This window comes from Hyperolius riggenbachi, chromosome 2 (assembly GCF_040937935.1).
Source record: "Hyperolius riggenbachi isolate aHypRig1 chromosome 2, aHypRig1.pri, whole genome shotgun sequence".
Classification (NCBI taxonomy): Eukaryota; Metazoa; Chordata; class Amphibia; order Anura; family Hyperoliidae; genus Hyperolius; species Hyperolius riggenbachi.
The window spans coordinates 449,921,734-449,944,895 of record NC_090647.1 but is presented as its reverse complement, the minus strand read 5'-3'; the positions used below and the strand labels follow the sequence as shown (position 1 = coordinate 449,944,895).

Genomic DNA, 23,162 nt, shown 5'->3' with positions numbered 1-23,162 from the left:
AAAAAGAAGAAGAAAAGAAAAATGTTTTATGAATTGCCTACATAAAGAAAAAACAAAAACTATATCGTGTACCAAGCATCAACCTTCACATGGATTTACTAGACTAAAACATCTACGGGACTTGATACAAGGTTAATGCAACAGCTGCCACAAAGCTGTGTGAAGTTAGAATTTCTGGCAGCCGGATAACCATTGGCAGTGACAAAAAGTTTCATAACTGTAGGGCCTGTGTACAGAACAGTGGTGCAAACATCTCAACATACAAACACACTGCATTCATACCACCGTTGTGCTGCATGCTGCTGCTGAAGTGCATTTGCGGTTTACCGAACTCAGCTGACTATTATATGTTGTATCCTGAAAAGCACAATGTAATCAAGGTTCAGCTGTGTTGCATCAGGGATAAAACCACTCGTCTACCAGCTGTTGAATAAGAGCAATGAAAGACATTGGCCTCAATTCACTAAGCTTATCTCCTGTCTTTAATAACTCTTCTAGAGTTGTTACCATGGTGATAAGGCATGTAGTATTCAGGAAACATTTTACATCAGGCAAACCTAAAGTTAACTCTTCTGTCTTTAAGTTAACTCTTTAATCCTTAAAATAACTCCAGAGTTAAAGACAGGCTGTTAATTAACTGCATGTGAAAATAACTACAGAGGAGGTAACTTAACTACAGAGGAGGTAACTACAGAGGAAGTAAATTAACTACAGAAGAGGTAACGTAAGAAATGAAGAGATAAGATAACTCTCTTACTAGTGGAGGTAAGTTTTCTCTTGCCTTATTATCTCCAGCATGATCTTAGTGAATTGAGGCCATTGGCCTCAATTCACTAAGTTTATCTCCTGTCTTTAATGACTCTTCTAGAGTTGTTACCATGGTGATAAGGCATGTAGTATTCAGGAAACATTTTACCTCAGGCAAACCTAAAGTTAACTCTCCTGGTCTTTAAGTTAACTCTCCAATCCTTAAAATAACTCCAGAGTTAAAGACAGGCTGTTAATTAACTGCGTGTGAAAATAACTACAGGGGAGGTAACTTAACCACTTGCCGACCGCCCACAGCCCATGGGCGGCGGCAAAGTGGACGCCTAAAGGACCGCAATACGCCTTCAGGCGGCGCGTCCTTTAGGCATGCCGGGGGAGCGATCGCGTCATTGATGACGCGCGCTTCCCCCGGCAACTGGCTCCGCCCACCCGCCGTAACATCCCGCCGGCCATACGGAAGCGCCGGCGGGATGTTAACCCCGCGATCGCCGCTACAAAGTGTATAATACACTTTGTAATGTATACAAAGTGTATTATACAGGCTGCCTCCTGCCCTGGTGATCCCAGTGACCGAGGGACCACCAGGGCAGGCTGCAGCCACCCTAGTCTGCACCCAAAAACACTGATCTGCCCCCCCCCCGCCCACTGATCGCCCACAGCACCCCTCAGACCCCCCCCTGCCCACCCCCAGACCCCTGTTTGCACCCAATCACCCCCCTAATAACCCATCAATCACTCCCTGTCACTATCTGTCAACGCTATTTTTTTTTTATCCCCCCCCCCCCCTGCCCCCTGCTGATCACCCCCCCACCCCTCAGATTCTCCCCAGACCCCCCCCCCCTGTGTACTGTATGCATCTATCTTCCCTGATAACCTGTCAATCACCCGTCAATCACCCATCAATCACCCACTGTCACTGCCACCCAACAATCAGCCCCTAACCTGCCCCTTGCGGGCAATCTGATCACCCACCCACACCAATAGATCACCCACCCACACCAATAGATCGCCCGCAGATCCGACATCAGATCACCTCCCAAATCCATTGTTTACATCTATTCTCTCCTCTAAACACCCACTAATTACCCATCAATCACCCATCAATCACCCCCTATCACCACCTGTCACTTTTACCTATCAGATCAGACCCTAATCTGCCCCTTGCGGGCACCCAATCACCCGCCAACACGCTCAGATTGCCCTCTGACCCCCCCTTATAAATTCGCCAGTGCATTAATTACATCTGTTCTTCCCTGTAATAACCCACTGATCACCTGTCAATCACCTGCCAATCACCTATCACCCATCAATCACCCCCTGTCACCCCCTGTCACTGCCACCCATCAATCAGCCCCTAACCTGCCCCTTGCGGGCAATCTGATCACCCACCCACACCATTAGATCGCCCGCAAACCCGCCGTCAGATTACCTCCCAAATGTATTGTTTACATCTGTTATCTTCTCTAAACACCCACTAATTACCCATCAATCACCCATCAATCACCCCCTATCACCACCTGTCACTGTTACCTATCAGATCAGACCCTAAGCTGCCCCTTGCGGGCACCCAATCACCCGCCCACACGCTCAGATTGCCCTCAGACCCCCCCCCCCCCTTATCAATTCACCAGTGCATTAATTACATCTGTCCTTCCCTGTAATAACCCACTGATCACCTGTCAATCACCTGCCAATCACCTATCACCCATCAATCACCCCCTGTCACTGCCACCCAACAATCAGCCCCTAACCCGCCCTTGCGGGCAAACTGATCACCCACCCACACCAATAGCTCGCCCGCAGATCCGACATCAGATCACCACCCAAGCGCAGTGTTTCCATCTATTCTCTCCTCTAAACACCCACTAATTACCCATCAATCACCCCCTATCACCACCTGTCACTGTTACCCATCAGATCAGACCCTAATCTGCCCCTTGCGGGCACCCAATCACCCGCCTACACGCTCAGATTGCCCTCAGACCCCCCCTTATCAATTCGCCAGGGCATTATTTACATCTGTCCTTCCCTGTAATAACCCACTGATCACCTGTCAATCACCTGTCAATCACCCCCTGTCACTGCCACCCATCAATCACCCCTGTCACTGCCACCCATCAATCAGCCCCTAACCTGCCCCTTGCGGGCAAACTGATCACCCACCCACACCAATAGATCGCCCGCAGATCCGACATCAGATCACCACCCAAGCGCAGTGTTTCCATCTATTCTCTCCTCTAAACACCCACTAATTACCCATCAATCACCCCCTGTCACCACCTGTCACTGTTACCCATCAGATCAGACCCTAATCTGCCCCTTGCGGGCACCCAATCACCCACCTACACGCTCAGATTGCCCTCAGACCCCCCCTTATCAATTCGCCAGGGCATTATTTACATCTGTCCTTCCCTGTAATAACCCACTGATCACCTGTCAATCACCTATCAATCACCCATCAATCACCCCCTGTCACTGCCACCCATCAATCACCCGCTGTCACTGCCACCCATCAATCAGCCCCTAACCTGCCCCTTGCGGGCAATCTGATCACCCACCCACACCAATAGATCGCCCGCAGATCCGACGTCCGATCACCTCCCAAGTGCAGTGTTCACATCTGTTCTCTACCCTAAACACCCACTAATTACCCATTAATCACCCCCTGTCACTGCTACCTATCAGATTAGACCCCTATCTGCCCCTAGGGCACTCAATCACCCGCCCACACCCTCAGAATGCCCTCAGACCCCAGCCCTGATCACCTCGCCAGTGCATTGCTTGCATCTATTCCCCCCTCTAATCACACCTTGAGACACCCATCAATCACCTCCTGTCACCCCCTAGCACACCTACCCATCAGATCAGGCCCTAATTTGCCCCGTGTGGGCTCCTGATCACTCGGCCAAACCCTCAGATCCCCCTCAGACCCCCTTCCGATCACCTCCCCAGTGCATTGATTGCATCTATTTTCCCCTCTAACCACCCCCTGAGACACCCATCAATCACCTCCTGTCACCCCCCTAGCACTCCTATCCATCAGATCAGGCCCAATACAACCTGTCATCTAAAAGGCCACCCTGCTTATGACCGGTTCCACAAAATTCGCCCCCTCATAGACCACCTGTCATCAAAATTTGCAGATGCTTATACCCCTGAACAGTCATTTTGAGACATTTGGTTTCCAGACTACTCACGGTTTTGGGCCCGTAAAATGCCAGGGCGGTATAGGAACCCCACAAGTGACCCCATTTTAGAAAAAAAGACACCCCAAGGTATTCTGTTAGGTGTATGACGAGTTCATAGAAGATTTTATTTTTTGTCAAAAGTTAGCGGAAATTGATTTTTATTGGGTTTTTTTCACAAAGTGTCATTTTTCACTAACTTGTGACAAAAAATAAAATCTTCTATGAACTCGCCATACACCTAACGGAATACCTTGGGGTGTCTTCTTTCTAAAATGGGGTCACTTGTGGGGTTCCTATACTGCCCTGGCATTTTAGGGGCCCTAAACCGCGAGGAGTAGTCTAGAAAACAAATGCCTCAAAATGACCCGTGAATAGGACGTTGGGCCCCTTAGCGCACCTAGGCTGCAAAAAAGTGTCACACATGTGGTACCGCCGTACTCAGGAAAAGTAGTATAATGTGTTTTGGGGTGTATTTTTACACATACCCATGCTGGGTGGGAGAAATTTCTATGTAAATGGTCAATTGTGTGTAAAACAAATCAAACAATTGTCATTTACAGAGATATTTCTCCCACTTAGCATGGGTATGTGTAAAAATACACCCCAAAACACATTATACTACTTCTCCTGAGTACGGCGGTACCACATGTGTGGCACTTTTTTACACCCTAAGTACGCTAAGGGGCCCAAAGTCCAATGAGTACCTTTAGGATTTCACAGGTCATTTTGCGACATTTGGTTTCAAGACTACTCCTCACGGTTTAGGGCCCCTAAAATGCCAGGGCAGTATAGTAACCCCACAAATGACCCCATTCTAGAAAGAAGACACCCAAAGGTATTCCGTTAGGAGTATGGTGAGTTCATAGAAGATTTTATTTTTTGTCAAAAGTTAGCGGAAAATTGATTTTTATTGTTTTTTTCACAAAGTGTCATTTTCCACTAACTTTTGACAAAAAATAAAATCTTCTATGAACTCACCATACTCCTAACGGAATACCTTGGGGTGTCTTCTTTCTAAAATGGGGTCATTTGTGGGGTTCCTATACTGAACTGGCATTTTAGGGGCCCTAAACCGTGAGGAGTAGTCTGGAAATCAAATTTCGCAAAATGACCTGTGAAATCCTAAAGGTACTCATTGGACTTTGGGCCCTTTAGCGCAGTTAGGGTGCAAAAAAGTGCCACACATGTGGTATTGCCATACTCGGGAGAAGTAGTACAATGTGTTTTGGGGTGTATTTTTACACATACCCATGCTGGGTGGGAGAAATATCTCTGTAAATGACAATTTTTTCATTTTTTTTACACACAATTGTCCATTTACAGAGTTATTTCTCCCACCCAGCATGGGTATGTGTAAAAATACACCCCAAAACACATTGTACTACTTCTCCCGAGTACGGCGATACCACATGTGTGGCACTTTTTTGCACCCTAACTGCGCTAAAGGGCCCAAAGTCCAATGAGTACCTTTAGGATTTCACAGGTCATTTTGCGGAATTTGATTTCCAGACTACTCCTCACGGTTTAGGGCCCCTAAAATGCCAGGGCAGTATAGGAACCCCACAAATGACCCCATTTTAGAAAGAAGATACCTCAAGGTATTCCGTTAGGAGTATGGTGAGTTCATAGAAGATTTAATTTTTTGTCACAAGTTAGCGGAAAATGACACTTTGTGAAAAAACACAATTAAAATCAATTTCCGCTAACTTTTGACAAAAAATAAAATCTTCTATGAACTCACCATACTCCTAACGGAATACCTTGGGGTGTCTTCTTTCTAAAATGGGGTCATTTGTGGGGTTCCTATACTGCCCTGGCATTTTAGGGGCCCTAAACCGTGAGGAGTAGTCTGGAAATCAAATTCCGCAAAATGACTTGTGAAATCCTAAAGGTACTCATTGGACTTTGGGCCCTTTAGCGCAGTTAGGGTGCAAAAAAGTGCCACACATGTGGTATCGCCGTACTCGGGAGAAGTAGTACAATGTGTTTTGGGGTGTATTTTTACACATACCCATGCTGGGTGGGAGAAATAACTCTGTAAATGGACAATTGTGTGTAAAAAAAAAAGAAAAAATTGTCATTTACAGAGATATTTCTCCCACCCAGCATGGGTATGTGTAAAAATACACCCCAAAACACATTCTACTACTTCTCTTGAGTACGGCAATACCACATGTGTGGCACTTTTTTGCAGCCTAACTGCGCTAAGGGGCCCAAAGTCCAATGAGCACCTTTAGGCTTTACAGGGGTGCTTACAAATTAGCACCCCCCAAAATGCGAGGACAGTAAACACACCCCACAAATGACCCCATTTTGGAAAGTAGACACTTCAAGGTATTCAGAGAGGGGCATGGTGAGTCCGTGGCAGATTTCATTTTTTTTTGTCGCAAGTTAGAAGAAATGGATTCTTTTTTTTTTCTTTTTTTTTGTCACAAAGTGTCATTTTCCGCTTACTTGTGACAAAAAATAATATCTTCTATGAACTCACTATGCCTCTCAGTGAATACTTTGGGATGTCTTCTTTCCAAAATGGGGTCATTTGGGGGGTATTTATACTATCCTGGAATTCTAGCCCCTCATGAAACATGACAGGGGGTCAGAAAAGTCATAGATGCTTGAAAATGGCAAAATTCACTTTTTGCACCATAGTTTGTAAACGCTATAACTTTTACCCAAACCAATAAATATACACTGAATGTTTTTTTTTTTTATCAAAAACATGTTTGTCCACATTTTTCGCGCTGCATGTATACAGAAATTTTACTTTATTTGAAAATTGTCAGCACAGAAAGTTAAAAAAATCATTTTTTTGCCAAAATTCATGTCTTTTTTGATGAATATAATAAAAAGTAAAAATCGCAGGAGCAATCAAATAGCACCAAAAGAAAGCTTTATTAGTGACAAGAAAAGGAGCCAAAATTCATTTAGGTGGTAGGTTGTATGAGCGAGCAATAAACCGTGAAAGCTGCAGTGGTCTGAATGGAAAAAAAGTGGCCGATCCTTAAGGGGTAGAAAGACTGTGGTCCTCAAGTGGTTAAGGAATGAAGAGGTAAGATAACTCCATCACTGTGTGGAGGTAAGTTTTCTCTTGCCTTATTATCTCCAGCATGATCTTAGTGAATTGAGGCCATTGTATTATTCCATGGATGGATTGTTACCCATACTATCTCTGGGGCAAAGGTCACACTTGAAGGCTGCAGAAAAACGGCAGCATTTTCCTACATACGAATCTGCATTCTTGGCTAGCAGCCAGCTGTTGAGCAATAGGGAATCGCACATGTGAGATAGAAAGCAGCGGTGTTGCCCTTTTTTACTCCTCTGTGGAAAACCGCACATTGTGTCCAGTGAACTGCAATTGTGCATTGGGAAGCAGGGTGTGCATTTTTGCGTTATGGAAAATGCCTGCAATTTTTAGAAAGTGTGACCGTAGCCTAAAGGTACTCTAACATAAAAAAAGTTAACTTTTCTTGTCCTTCAAAACTAAACTAATGGTAAAAACTGGCTAGCAAGGTACTACTTTCGGCATTGTGGTTATACTGAAATACAAGTGCACTTACCAAGGATATCAAACATACACAGGGGGCAGGTGTGATTCAGCCTCAGCCAGGGATCCACACACTCCAGATGGTACTCATGGCAACAGGGCAAAATCCGCAAGTCCTGAAAAAGATGAACTGTTTACTAACAGACCAGCCAATAACTGTTGCAAAACACTTTCACGTGGTACATGTTTGCTGCAAACTGGTGTAGTAAGATTATTAGTTATGCATTAACAGATCTGAGATTTACAGAGTTTGTTGAACAATTCATGTAATACTTGTCCTTCATAGGGGCTCACAACCTAATGTCCCGACTGCAGTCTAGAGACAATTTTTTTTTTTGGGGGGGGGGGGGGGGGGGAGGGGGGGGGGGGGAGGAATAGGAATCTTATACAGCAAGTTTTTGGGATGTGGATTGATACCCGAGTGGCTAGAGTAGGGGTGTCAAACTGGTCCTTCGAGGGCCGAGGTCCTCGCATTTTTGAAACAGCTCAAATGAATTGATGGGTCTGAATCAGGAAAGGTATGGTTCATCAGGTAAAACGCATTCCTCTCTTTCTCAGTCCATCCTAAACACTGCCATGGATCTGGCCCTCCAGGCCTGGAGCTCGACACCTGCAGGCTAAAGGAAGCCTGCCCAAAAGAAAAGTAGTAAGCTTGTTGGTTAGCAAGTTACCTGTCCATCTGAGAACTCCTCCAGACACACGGCACACATCGGCACGGAGCTGCTGGTGCTCGCCGTGTCTGCTCGGCTACCATTGGCACACTTTGTACGCTGATCTCTTGTTCCTCGGGACTGATATTTTCTTGTACCAAGCTGGCTTATGGCCAGTGCAGTCTGCTGCTGTACTGAGTCCTGGAAGAAAAAGTAGAGCATGACTATCAGGCTTTCTGTACTGATTTATCTGGCTTATTTATGTACTGAATACGGACACACATATTGCTGTAGCAATCTGCACTCCAAAGAGCTTATTAATGCTCTTCTCAATCACCATCTCAATTGCACTAAGTAGTACCATTTTGCCAGGAGACCGCGCTGTAAAAATCCAGATCTGACCAGACTGCAGAGTATTTTGATCTGTTCCCAAGAAGTCAAATGCTGCTCCTCCAATGCCCCCCAAATAGTGGTGAGACTCCCCACCCACCTGCCCATTCAGAGAAGGTAGGCAGAGCGCCACATCATCAGCTGGGCAGAGAAGGGAGCAGCAATAGTCACCTTTCTCCCTACAGTCACGTCACAGTTGGATTTGTGAGGGTAGACTAGTGGCCCACATACTCTCTCAATAGCACATTTAAAGAGATTCATTTCTGCTTGATGTGCATTTGCACTTATTGACTTCACTATTTGGCTGCTACAATTATTTCCATGATTTTATGATATCTTGGGGCGATGTGGTCGATTGGGTGCATGGTGGTAACAGCATGTAATATCGCGACGACCGTCAAACGCAGCGGACCCTTGGATGCCCCCCAGGAAGTCTCACATGCTTCAGCTGCAGTGACTCCCGGTCACACACATGCCACATGCTATGTGCACCATGTGGTGGGGCATGCGTGACGCCAGTGCACAGAGGACAGCAGATGATGAGACCGGGAGTCACTGAAGCTGGAGGTGAGATTTCCAATGCACTGGCACACTAATATTTGTGGAGACAGCGGCGGAGGCGGCGGTGTCACAAGGCTGATTCGAGATTTCATGCTGAAATCGATCGGTAAATAGGCCTGTGGTGTATGGACAGCCAACAGATCAGATACGATCAGAGAGAGACCTGTCTCGTATGTGAATACACAATGAGGTTTTTTCAGGAGATTTACTATCCAATCTCCATTAACAAAATCGATCAGAAAAACGATCAAAAATAAGATCGGACCAATCTGAAATCAACTGTCTAACCATGTATCTGCCAAAATATCTCATGGTGTATTCCTAGCATTAGCAGAAGAGCCCATACAGTGGAGGAAATAATTATTTGACCCCTCACTGATTTTGTAAGTTTGTCCAATGACAAAGAAATGAAAAGTCTCAGAACAGTATCACTTCAATGGTAGGTTTATTTTAACAGTGGCAGATAGCACATCAAAAGGAAAATCGAAAAAATAACCTTAAATAAAAGATAGCAACTGATTTGCATTTCATTGAGTGAAATAAGTTTGTGAACCCTCTAACAATAAAAGACTTAATACTTAGTGGAAAACCCCTTGTTTGCAAGCACAGAGGTCAAACGTTTCTTGTAATTGATGACCAAGTTAGCACACATTTTAGGAGGAATGTTGGTCCACTCCACTTTGCAGATCATCTCTAAATCCCTAAGGTTTCGAGGCTGTCTCTGTGCAACTCTGAGCTTGAGCTCCCTCCATTGGTTTTCTATTGGATTAAGGTCCGGAGACTGACTAGGCCACTCCATGACCTTAATGTGCTTCTTCTTGAGCCACTCCTTTGTTGCCTTTGCTGTATGTTTTGGGTCATTGTCGTGCTGGAACACCCATCCACGACCCATTTTCAGTTTCCTGGCAGAGGGAAGGAGGTTGTCGTTCAGGATTTCACGATACATGGCTCCGTCCATTTTCCCGTTAAGTTGTCCTGTGCCCTTAGCAGAAAAACACCCCCAAAGCAAAATGTTTCCACCCCCATGCTTGACGGTGGGGACGGTGTTTTGGGGGTCATAGGCAGCATTTTTCTTCCTCCAAACACAGCGAGTTGAGTTAATGCCAAAGAGCTCTATTTTGGTCTCATCAGACCACAGCACCTTCTCCCAGTCACTCACAGAATCATTCAGGTGTTCATTGGCAAACTTCAGATGAGCCTGCACATGTGCCTTCTTGAGCAGGGGGACCTTGCAAGCCCTGCAGGATTTTAATCCATTGCGGTGTAATGTGTTTCCAATGGTTTTCTTGGTGACTGTGGTCCCTGCTAATTTGAGGTCATTCACTAACTCCTCCCGTGTAGTTCTAGGATGCCTTTTCACCTTTCTCAGAACCATTGACACCCCACGAGGTGAGATCTTGCGTGGAGCCCCAGAGCGAGGTCGATTGATGGTCATTTTGTGCTCCTTCCATTTTCGAACAATCGCACCAACAGTTGTCACCTGCTCTCCCAGCTTCTTGCTAATGGTTTTGTAGCCCATTCCAGCCTTGTGCAGGTCTACAATTTTGTCTCTGACATCCTTAGACAGCTCTTTGGTCTTTCCCATGTTGGAGAGTTTGGAGTCTGCTTGATTGATTGATTCTGTGGACAGGTGTCTTGTATACAGGTGACTAGTTAAGACAGGTGTCCTTAATGAGGGTGACTAATTGAGTAGAAGTGTCTAACCACTCTGTGGGAGCCAGAACTCTTAATGGTTGATAGGGGTTCAAAAACTCATTTCACTCAATGAAATGCAAATCAGTTGCTATCTTTTATTTAAGGTTATTTTTTAAATTTTCCTTTTGATGTGCTATCTGCCACTGTTAAAATAAACCTACCATTGAAATGATACTGTTCTGAGACTTTTCATTTCTTTGTCATTGGACAAACTTACAAAATCAGTGAGGGGTCAAATAATTCTTTCCTCCACTGTACATGGCTAGATGTATGAGCATCTTCAGTGATGACTGATGGCCAGTAACCTAGTTACTGATATCACATGACTAGGCATAGTGACACTTGGCGAGTGGGAGCACTTAAATGTGGGAGAAAGCAATGACCACAATTTACAACTCACTTCATACATACGCAAGGTAATTTCAAGGCAAAGAAAAACCACACTGAAGTCAGACTTTGAGCAATCATTTGCCAGTAACTCAGTTTTTCCTTATTACACAAGATTTGCATACAGATCCACTTCAACTTATGGAGGGATTTATTTATTGGATATATTGCAAACATTATTTCTATTTAATAGCCAATCCATTGAAAGCACAGAGTTCTTCTCTGAATAAACAGTTTGGTTTTGAACTGAGGGCCTTACCTGTGCTTGGGGCTGTTTGCAGCGAAGTCTAATAATAGAGTATAACACAATGACAGAGACTGTGCCAACCACTGTGACCAGAATCCAGATGTCGTGGTCAAACTGTGAAAAGAGGAAAACGTTCTAAGCATAAGGCGACTTTCTGCAAACAGGCGGTACTTTTTCTTTATTTCCCCTGGTAAACACAACCGTGTCCCAGTCATGCATCTCCTCTCCGCCACCCCCAGCATGAGCTCAGTTACAAATCCTGCCTCACCCACTTGGGCTGCTCCAGAACCTCTATCTTCACTATCGCCTCAGTGTTGTTATGCACAAGGTTCATCAGCCGCTCGGCATCCTGGCCACGTAACAGTACCACGGGTTGGCTCAATCCTTCTGGCTGCTGCAGCTAAAAGGCAAGGAAGGGAAAATCTAAAAATGGCTTGCTTAAAACATTAAACAATTTAACATTAATACCCAACGGGAGGAGAGTGGTTATCGATCATTAGAAGAGTAAGGGCACATTTCCACAACACCCCATTAAAACACATTGTAATGAAAGTCAGTGGACCTGTTTGCATAAAGTAAGGATTTTCTCATGCAAATTAATGTGTTGCAATGTGGAAAAAAAATGCACAACATGCTGCAGTTTTTTGTATTCCACTTGGAAACTGCATTCAATGGTTGTAAATTTTCAAAACACAAGTGTAAAAACGCATTAAAGACACGCACAAACCGTGCATTCTGCAAACGCACAAGTAGAAATGGGCCCTTAAAGGAAAGCTTAAATGACATGTGAGATGATGAGATAGACATGTGTATGTACGGTGCCAAGCACACCAATAAATATGCAGTGATGCTTTTCTTTTTTTCTCTGCCTGAGTTAATATTCAGCTATGCAACTGACCGGTTTTTTTTTTTCAGTCAGGACCCAATCGGAATATAGCCTCCTTCACTGGTAAGGAATTACAGCTTTACTGGCAGAGAACTGAGCATCTGATGCCTACTACACTCCATGCAATTTCCCAATTGAGAGGTTCAATCGATAATTTCTGACAGGTCTGATTTGATTTCCGATGCTTTTTCTGATTGATTTCCTGATCACTTCTATACGAAATCGATCAAAAATCAGATAGGACCTTTCAGAAATTATTGATTTGATTAATCTATCTGAAAGGAAATTGCATGGTGTGTACAAAGCAAGAGAGTAGGGAATACATAAAAAGGTCAAAAGTTCACTTATTTTAGCACTCAGAGATAATGGACAGACTGTTTCATTGAGCCAAATCAATCAATCTACTTTAAGTTTTTAAACACCAGAAAACTATGGGATATCTAAAAGTCATTTTTAGAAGTTGGAGGATAAATGCAATCATTTCATCTCCTAACCTCTCCTGTACACACACAAAATCAGTGTTGCCCGGCGAGGATCAGAACCTGACCCCTAGGGAGACATTGCAGGACAAAGGCTGACAGGCGCGCCACTAACCTGCAGGCTAGCGATGTATTCTGTTGCTATGAACAGGAAGAGTATTGCAGGGGTGACGGCAGAGCCGCGCTTTTGAGACATCACGTGCCGGGCAGGGTAAGTGGGTAGAACAATGCTCTTGGTCGCAGGGACATGCCAGGTTGGATCGCTGGCAGCGAGCCGGCGTACACACACTGCATCCTCAGCAAAAGGGGTCATCTAGTTTCATCTAGCGTGTGTATGGAGCTTAATACTAGCATGGCATGGTTCTTTAGTGCCATTTACCACTCGCAAGAGAAGCGGTACATGAGCAATAATAATCTTGTAGATTTGCACTACATTGGACCAGTATTGGATCAATATCAGTAAGAGATGCTGTAGATCTATACAATCTCACAGTAATTTGTTTATCTTCAGCTTGCTTTAGTGGTATATTTTGTTTGCTTCCCCCAATATGCCAACCACTGTTGACAGTTGGATTACATGGCCAGAAGTATACCTGGTCTGCAGCTCCCTCGTCATCGGTGATATCAAACAGAATGGCGCGAGATCCCCTCTCCCCAGCAAGGCGCACCTGTAACAAGAGCCATGAGATTACTGCAGGGCAGATACAGTAGCAGTGAGTGTAACAAAAGAACCCAGTACAAAAGATGAAGGAGTCAGAAAGACCAGTTTGCTAAGAGCACATTCTGAAAAAGATGAAACTGCTAAAAATGTAACTGTCCATCATGTCATATTATACTGAACTACCTGTAATACACACAATTACAAGCTTAAAGGGACTTTGAACTGCTATAAAAAAAAAAGAAAGAAAAAAGTTGCATGCAAGAAAAACAGCACAATGCACACAAGTTGTAGGAAATGCAAGAGGCTGGAGCAGCCTCAAAGTAATTGGGCCAGCTGTGTTTCCTTGCAGACGATTCTCTCCTATAAGGGCCCGTTTCCACTAGTGCGGTGCGGAATCGCTGCATAGCACCGCTGACGAAATCGCATGCGGATGCGATTCCGCATGCGTTTTTTGCCGCGATTTCGCATAGGCAGGGTATATGCGATTTTAACCATGTCACTGCCTGTGTCAATTAACATTACTTCCAATGCGAAATCGCACGCGAAATCGTGGGAAAAAAACGCATGCAAAAAACGCATGCGATTTCCCTATTAAATACATTGCCTGCGATTCGCCTGCATTCCACACGCAGGCGAATTCTGCAGGCCCTACCGTGCAGAAAAATCCTGCACAGAAAAACGCAGAAGAAAACTGACAAGTGGAAACAGGGCCATCCACTTGTATTGGTTATGCGAATCCGCATGCGGACAACGCATGCGGATTCGCTCTAGTGGAAACGGGCCCTAAGTAATTCAGAATCAATTTAAATTCTGGAAACTATAATAACAGGTTTCCTTTATCCCTAGAAGTATAGTAAAATAAACAAATTATATTACCAGTATCTATTAGTTGCCAAATGGGGAGGGGGGGGGGGGGGGTTAGTTCATAGTAAAATTTTGGCAAGTATCACAGATATTTCACTATATCAATTAAGTGGTAGAACTTCTGTAAAGTTACCGATATTCCACTACCGCTATTTTATGCGCCCTTAACCAATTACTTTTTCCGGTTTCCACCACGCCAAAATTAGGAGCATTTTCTAATGAACACAAAAACCGAACCAACTGGCCTTATTTAACTGAGCAGGCCTCCCTACTGGAGGTCACACCTCTCTCCACAGTACAAAAGTAGGAAAAGGGTGAATAAAAGCATGGCCACACCCCCTCCTAGATGCCATTGAAAGAGGGAAGGAAAGTGGTGGCCAGATTCAGGGCCCCCTACTGTAGACATTAGCAGGAAAGATGGTAGGTGGCAATATAGACCAACCCCTTTCCAGAACATGGTGTAAGTTGTTGCAGGGCACTGCTCCTGTCCTTGCAAAGATCCACTGGACAGCCTGTAGTTATTGGACTACTGGAATTAAACAAAAAAAAAAAAAACTGCAAGAATGGCTACATCTTCACTGCTATTCTTTTTGTTTGAGGTTTTTTTTTTTCTGCAAAAGGGAGTGGTATACCGTACGATTTTTAAAAAATGCTGGACAGTGGCTTCAAGGAACTTATTTACTAATCATCAGGTTACATGCACTAACAAGTGCTGCCAGATCCACTAATTAGGTCTTAGGTGCGTTTACTAAAGGTGGCCACTAACGGTCCAATTTTTAGCGAAAAATTGTTAGAGCAATCAGAAATTCTGATCGGAAGTGAAATATTGTAATACATCGTTCACTACACCATCAACGAACCAATCTTTGCTTCCTATCACAACCAATAAGAAAATCCAAATTTTGGTTCGACGAAAATTCATTCAGGCGACATTTTTTTCACTCGTTCATAATCGATTGTGTCCACCAATGGAGATTATTTAAAACCAATCCGATCAGAATTTCTGATCGCTCAATCGATTTTTCGCTAGAAATTGGACCGTTAGTGGCCATCTTAAGTGACAGACGTCCCAGCGTGATGACTAACAGGAAACAATGCCTGTGAGTCTGCAACCAACCTTTACTCACAGACCAAAAAAACCTCAAACACCACACAGCAAAGGAGAGCTGAAAATCACACTTGAACACAAACAAACATATAAATGGAACAAATAATACAATTAAAAGGCTATTCCTGTTAAGTTTGTAAAAAAGGTAAAACTATAAAGAATTTCAAGTGTCTTCAGTTGCTAAAACACAAATGCTTAGCTGGTTAAATCTCAGCAAAGAGAATTATTTCCTGAAAAATGCATTTGAATGCTGTACGGAAATGTTAAGTGTGCAGCACATGAAAGGGTAAAATGCGGCATGCTAGACACTCAGTTGTCAGGGGAAAACAGATTGCTTTTCCAGCCATGTCGCCCCTGAATTGGGAGTCTTCAGGTGCAGGGCCAGAGGTCAGCAGCCAGCTGTAGGATGAGAAGCAAGCTGCAAGCAGCTGGAGAGGAGGTAATGTCTGGCACAGGCCGGTGTACAGCAGCACTCCTCTGGCTGGACAATTCCTCATGCCCATGTTACAGTACTGTACATTGTGGACTGAACACGTGTCACGCTCTTTACTCCTGTGGATGAGGCTTAACATGGATTTATAATTGTGCTGTTAATTATTTGCTGGTTTTGTAGCGCACATTCCTGATTGCATCTGCACAAAGCACTCAGTGACTCATGAGAGAATTACAGGGCTATCCTTGCAGGTTTATGAACGGTGGTAAATTACCTTGTTTGCCAAGGATGAGCATGGCGGAGGCGAGCGGTCGGGGCTCTCCAGTTTGACGATGGATATGAATGCAAACTTTGGTGCGTCGTCATCACTGGCATTGCACAGCGACAGCGGGTGAAACTGCAGGAAGAAAGACACACAGATTAGCACTGTACTTCCCATCAAAGCAGAGGCATTTTACACCAGACTCTATAGGTGGCCACACCCAATACAATTTTTCATTGTTTTTCAATTCAAGAATTACAATACATTTTTGCTTGGATCTATGCATTAAAAAAATTGATCTACACTACACCATTTTACTTTCATAAAAATTTATCAGAAAACCCAGCACTCCCATTAAACATATAGGAAGGAAAAAAAAAAAAAAAAAAGTAAATTCAATCAGATTTAAAAAAAAACCCCAAACAGCTTTCGATTTTGAGTGATTTTAGCCCATCACTTAAGGTGCGTACACACATGCGACTATAGTCGTTTGTAACGATCGTTCCCCGATCTTTACCAACGACGATCGTTACAAAAAACGAACCAACGACTATTAAGGCAAACGACGAACGAGGCAAATCGCTACAAAACAAAGTTCTGTCTTGGCGGATTTTTACCACCGACGATCGTTAGCAAAAGTGGCACATCGTTGGAAACGATCGTTCGTACCAGGCTGGACATGCGCATTTCACTTTTTCTCCAAGGAACTTTACAATTTTATGCGCAGGCGCATTAAGTGCTTTTACGTGGTGTAACGTTCGTTCTAACGATGTGATCGTTACATACTTTTTACAACTAACTTTACTTCGGTCGTTCTTTCGTCAATTAAAAGATCGTTCGTCGTTGACAACGAACGATCGTTGTCGCATGTGTGTACGTAGCATTAGGCTGCTTACACACCAAGACGTTACAGGCGCACGTTAGTGCGCCTGTAACGCTCCCCCAACGCACAGCAATGTAACACAGCCCACGTTGCGTTACATGCAACGCTGCACGTTCTCCGCAAAGTGCAGCATGCTACGGCGTTGGAGCGGCTATAGCCGCGTTAGACTGTTTGCACATGCGCAGTGGGGGGTGGAGAGGAGGCGGGGAGAGCCAGCTACAGTAGCCACGCACATGGCTACTTAATATTCACTGCACTGGCGGGCGCTGATTGGCCGGCGGGACCACGTGATGCGGAGTCTCTCGCTCCGCATCACGTGGTCCCGCTGGCCAATCAGCGCCACTCTGGGAGACATTATAGGAATCGAGCCACCTAACGCGGCTCACTCTACCGTCGGCTCTTGCAGCACCATACGTTGTGTTAGGTGCACGTTATGCGACCTTAACGTGGCACCTAACGCAACATCTTGGTGTGCAAGAAGCCTTAAAGTAAATGCATAAGGTGTTTTTTTAACCTGTTTTATTCACTTGTGTTTATGAAAAGTCTAGAGCCCAATCTACACGATACGATTCTTTGTGCGATTCGATTAAGATTCTATTTATGATCCGATTATATCCCACATGTCCGATTGGTATTCGATTTGCCATTGCAAAACAATGAAAAATCGAATTGAATCAAATCCTGACATGTCGGATTTAATCGGATCGTAAATAGAATCGTAATTGAATCGCAAAGAATCGTATCGTGTAGATGGGGCTTAAAACTACAATAGTTAATTATCCTGATGCTAATTAGGCTGCATTGTTTTCTGTACAGCATTTTTTTCTTTACAACTTTGCATCAAAAACAAGATTTCACTACACAAATATAGAGCTTGCCAGTAGAACCTGGGGGTGGAGCACTAAACAAATATCACATTTCCAGGTACTTTCAATTTGAATATAAAAATATGTTCATCTCCATTTCCAGCAGATTTGATGACTTTCATTTCAGCTGCCAATGTTGTAACGACCCCGCAAAGTCATCAACTTTCACCCAACTGATTTTGGACAGTTTCTCAAATAAAATGGTGGTCATGCTATGTGAACTGAGTGGGCAGGGGATTGAGAGCCACCTGGCCTTTTCTGGTATGGAGTGGTTGCAAGCTACCGGAAGGTGGCAATTCAAACCTTGTTCTTGATCAGATCACATCAAAAATCAGAATAAATTGTGTGAAGCTGTGAAACAATGGTTACTCCTTGACAGGTTTCCATTTGGGAAATAATTGATAGTTTGCCAGATCAGGCCACTATCGCATCATGGATAGCAGGCTTTAATGCTGGGAATACACGGCTCGATAGATAATTTCCGACATGTCCAATTTCTCGCCCGATCGTTTTGCCACTCGATTCCGGATTAAAGTGAATGGAAAAAGATAAGAAAAACGAGCGGAAGATAAGAGAATTGATTGCGGAGTCGAGCATCGAAACGATCAAGCATGAGAATCAAGCAGCAAAATCAGCCCGTGTATTCCCAGTATAAGAGCACAATAGGAATCAAGTAATGTCCTAATAATAATTACGGTAGTTTATTTTAACTAATAAAATGGACCAATGGTTTAGTAATCATTATAGTAACTCCTCCATAAGTTAATACACACACAAAGATGTTTTTATATCAACTGTTCTCTAGAAACCACTGCTCTGTGCTCCCTCCACTCAGAGATCAGATATATAAGATACTGGTCACATGGCACAAGAACTGTGGCATAATCAAATGCTGGCCACATCTCAACAAACTTCATTCTCATTTTGAACCTAAAGATGATGGCCCTCCACCATGTGGTCTGGAAAAAAATGGCCCTCCATGCCCGCAAAGTTGGACAGCACTGCTTTAAATAATAAAACATTTCTGCAGGTGACAATGAACAACATGCATGCTTTACAAATGTACAGTAAATATTTTTACTAAAATTTACCATCTTGTAGGGTTCTTCTTTAAACTGTAGATATGCTGTAGTTTACAAAAAGGAAACATTTTTCCAGTTCTAAGACAACTAAGGAAAAAAAAACCCAAGATTCCCATTCCATATACCCAAACATCACCAAACTAATAATAATACATGATTTGTTGTCTCCATTCTGCAATGGACAAATAGGAAATGGACAACTAGCAAAAACTGGACAGTAGAATACCTGCAGGCTACCTCAAAACAGACATGCAAACACTATATAGATCCTTCTGCAATGCAAAAGATCCACCATTGTTTAACCACTTTATCCACAAGTCAGTAGATATATGTCCTCTGTGACTTCATCTAAGCCACAAGTCAGTAGATCTACTGACTTGTACAGAAGCAGTGCTGTGCAGGATTAGGCTTGCTCCTGTGCACATTTCTGGCACTATCTTTTGCAGCACTAATTGGTGAATGGGAATATATGTTTCCTGAGCTAAGGAGATTGATTTTTACTATTAAAAATACTTTTATTTTCTCATTTCATAGTGAAAAATACACTAGCATGATTTCAGAATCAAATATCTTCACTATAAATTGTGACCGGAACATAATCTAAGTTTTGTGATAAGCAGTAAGAATAGCCAAACAAAATTTGTGTTTATCTACAGTTGCACTTTTTATTTTTAAACTGGAATCGGTAAAACTGAGAAATACATGTTTTTTCTATTTTTTTTGTTTTCCCATTAAAATTCATAGAAAACAAAATTGTTCGAGGAAAAAAAATGGCACACAATGAAAGCCTAGTTTGGTATTTCATTTCTGTGTCCTAAGTAGGGATAAAGTTATTTCTGATTAAATAAGGACATAGCTAAACTGTCAAAACTGCTTTGGTCAATAAGTGGGGGAAAAGGTCTGGATGTGAAGTGATTAAGGGCCAGTTCACACTGGCACTTTCATGGAAACTGATTTGTGAAAAAGGCTCCAATTTCTGTTCGAACATGTCTGTTTTCCCCTTTTTCCCCACAGACCACCATCACCAAGTAGATTTTTTTCTGGATAGAATGGTCCGTTTTTTTTTTTTAGCCAGTGTGTTTTCAGGATCCGTTTCTCATTACCCCCAATGCAGTGCTTCAGTTTCAGTTCCGCTGGGCTCTGCTGTCTGGAAAATGGCGGTCAGTTCAGCGGAGTGTGCGGGACATATTAATGTAAACAGTCCAGTGCGAACAGATCCATAGGTTAACACTGGTTACGTTCACATCCAGTACAATCCGCAGCCGGACGTTTTTGTTTAGAGCCAGTGTGAACCGGGAATAAATAATCAGAAACCACAAAGGGCTCTCAATGCACCCCTGGGTTGTTTGCCAGAAAGGATCAAATTAAAATCCACATTTACACAAAATTAAAAAAAGGGCAACTGATAATTGCATTCTGGTTATTTCAGTAAAGTAAAACGTATGTCAGACTATTTGGTCCATTCTTATTTAAATACATCTTGCATAAAGAGATATGAAATCTGTCAAACTTTTAGAAAACATGATTGTTCATGTGATATAAGAGATGAAACCGGATCTTCAACGATTACTACAAATACCAGCCAGCATACCGCATGTCCGGCCTTTCAATTAACCTTGCTCACTCACAAATGAAAATGGAGAGGAGTGGTAGATGGGCAAACAGAGAGAGCATAAAGTACAATGTTTATAATAAACACATGGTATCGAGTAACAAGGCTGAGGGGTTACTCATTGGAAGCACAGGAATATCCCCAGACATTCTAAACAAGACTCTGTGTATAGAAATATAAGAATAGCACTACTGGCACCAGAGTCTACTTCAGTCCAGCAAGCATGAATGCTTGTGTACAAATCAGGAGACCACTATTTAGTCTGACAGGACAGATGTGGATTGTGGAATACAGATTTTATTTTCTGTACTTATAAAGCAATGCTGCTCATGTACGCAACAGAGATCACAGTAATAAGCCCAACTAAATCCAGAACTATGCAAATCAAACTAATACAGCAACCAGGCAATGTAAAAATGGAATAAAAGTGCACAAGTGGTCACACTGGTTAGATGTGCTTGCAATTGCAGTACAAATTCCTCTCCCTTCTGGATCCAGCCAGTTGGCAGGTAGAACAGGTGCTAGATTTCTTTTCCCAGCATTCCTGCATGTTTCTACATAAAAAAGTGGGACTCTGTAGTTCATAGGAAGAAGATGCTGAGCAACTAGAAGACCCAACCTCCAGCTCATAGGAAGATGGTAAGCAATTGGAAGGCCTAACCTCTACTAACAGGAAACAGTGAAGTCTTAAAAAGACTCTGTAACATCAAAAAGATCCCCTGGGGGGTACTCACCTCGGGTGGGGGAAGCCTCGGGATCCTAATGAGGCTTCCCACGCCGTCCTCTGTCCCACGGGGGTCTTGCTGCAGCCCTCCGAACAGCCAGCGACAGACCCGACTGTCAATTCAATATTTACCTTGGCTGGCTCCAGCGGGGGCGCTGTGGCTGCTTTCGGCTCCGAACTAGATGGAAATACCCAATCTCCGTCGGGTCCGCTCTACTGCGCAGGCGCCGGAGACTTGCGCCTGTGCAGTAAAGCAGACCCGATGACGATCGGGTATTTCCGCCTACTTCGGGGCCGACAGCCACCAGAGTGCCTGCGCAGGAGCCAGGAAGGTAAATATTTACGTCGCCGCTGTACGGAGGGCTGCAGCGAGACCCCGAGGGACGGAGGACGGCGTGGGAAGCCTCATTAGGATCCGGAGGCTTCCCACACCCGAGGTGAGTACCCCCCAGGGGACATTTTGATGTTACAGATTCTCTTTAAGTCTGCATGGAGAGGTGTACAGCTGCAGGCAACTTGAAATTCAAAATGTTTTAAGGTGCGTACACCCCTACGCTGAAAATGCATTCAGTTGGTGTGTGTGTGGTGTATGGGGCAGAGGGACAATGTAGCGGCACATGCGTGAACACCACGCAGCAGGTGGGGGAAAGACGGCTTCAAACAAATCGGCCGCCGCTTGGCCAAGTTGATCTGCCGGGCTGATAACTTGCCGAGTGGCTGTCGATGGTTAGGGCCCTCTTTACACACACCTATTGGCTGAGGTGCTCATTATTGGCCGCCTCGGCTGACTTAACTCAGGCGTGTGTGCGAGGTTTGCCAAGTTGTGACCAGGACTATGGGCAGGGAACAGGTTTGTAGACATGCACTCTTGAACAAAGCACAGCTTCTTTACCATAATCCCTGGCTCTTTTTCCCAATAAGTAATGGCAGGATGAGAAGCACACTGGTGACGGCACACACAGGATGAGCAGCACACTGGTGACGGCACACACAGGATGAGCAGCACACTGGTGACGGCACACACAGGATGAGCAGCACACTGGTGACGGCACACACAGGATGAGCAGCACACTGGTGACGGCACACACAGGATTAGAAGCACACTGGTGACGGCACACACAGGATGAGCAGCACACTGCTGACGGCACACACAGGATGAGCAGCACACTGGTGACGGCACACACAGGATGAGCAGCACACTGGTGACGGCGCACACACAGGATGAGCAGCACACTGGTGACGGCACACACAGGATGAGCAGCACACTGGTGACGGCACACACAGGATGAGCAGCACACTGGTGACGGCACACACAGGATGAGCAGCACACTGGTGACGGCACACACAGGATGAGCAGCACACTGGTGACGGCACACACAGGATGAGCAGCACACTGGTGACGGCACACACAGGATGAGCAGCACACTGGTGACGGCACACACAGGATGAGAAGCACACTGGTGACGGCACACACAGGATGAGAAGCACACTGGTGACGGCACACACAGGATGAGAAGCACACTGGTGACGGCACACACAGGATGAGAAGCACACTGGTGACGGCACACACAGGATGAGAAGCACACTGGTGACGGCACACACAGGATGAGAAGCACACTGGTGACGGCACACACAGGATGAGAAGCACACTGGTGACGGCACACACAGGATGAGAAGCACACTGGTGACGGCACACACAGGATGAGAAGCACACTGGTGACGGCACACACAGGATGAGAAGCACACTGGTGACGGCACACACAGGATGAGAAGCACACTGGTGACGGCACACACAGGATGAGAAGCACACTGGTGACGGCACACACAGGATGAGAAGCACACTGGTGACGGCACACACAGGATGAGAAGCAC

The 23,162-nt window shown here is 44.5% G+C and overlaps 1 protein-coding gene across 1 annotated transcript in view; it reads right to left on the bottom strand.

Annotated features, from left to right (window-relative positions):
* Nucleotides 1-23,162, bottom strand: part of RNF43 (ring finger protein 43) — a 109,494-nt gene that overhangs the window by 12,310 nt on the left and 74,022 nt on the right. Inside the window, exons 2-7 of the mRNA XM_068270045.1 lie at nucleotides 16,136-16,258; nucleotides 13,389-13,463; nucleotides 11,699-11,830; nucleotides 11,443-11,544; nucleotides 8,172-8,351; nucleotides 7,514-7,616 (exon numbers count right to left, since the gene is read on the bottom strand). Coding sequence (XP_068126146.1) covers nucleotides 7,514-7,616; nucleotides 8,172-8,351; nucleotides 11,443-11,544; nucleotides 11,699-11,830; nucleotides 13,389-13,463; nucleotides 16,136-16,258 — 715 coding nt within the window. The remainder of the gene's footprint in view (nucleotides 1-7,513; nucleotides 7,617-8,171; nucleotides 8,352-11,442; nucleotides 11,545-11,698; nucleotides 11,831-13,388; nucleotides 13,464-16,135; nucleotides 16,259-23,162) is intronic.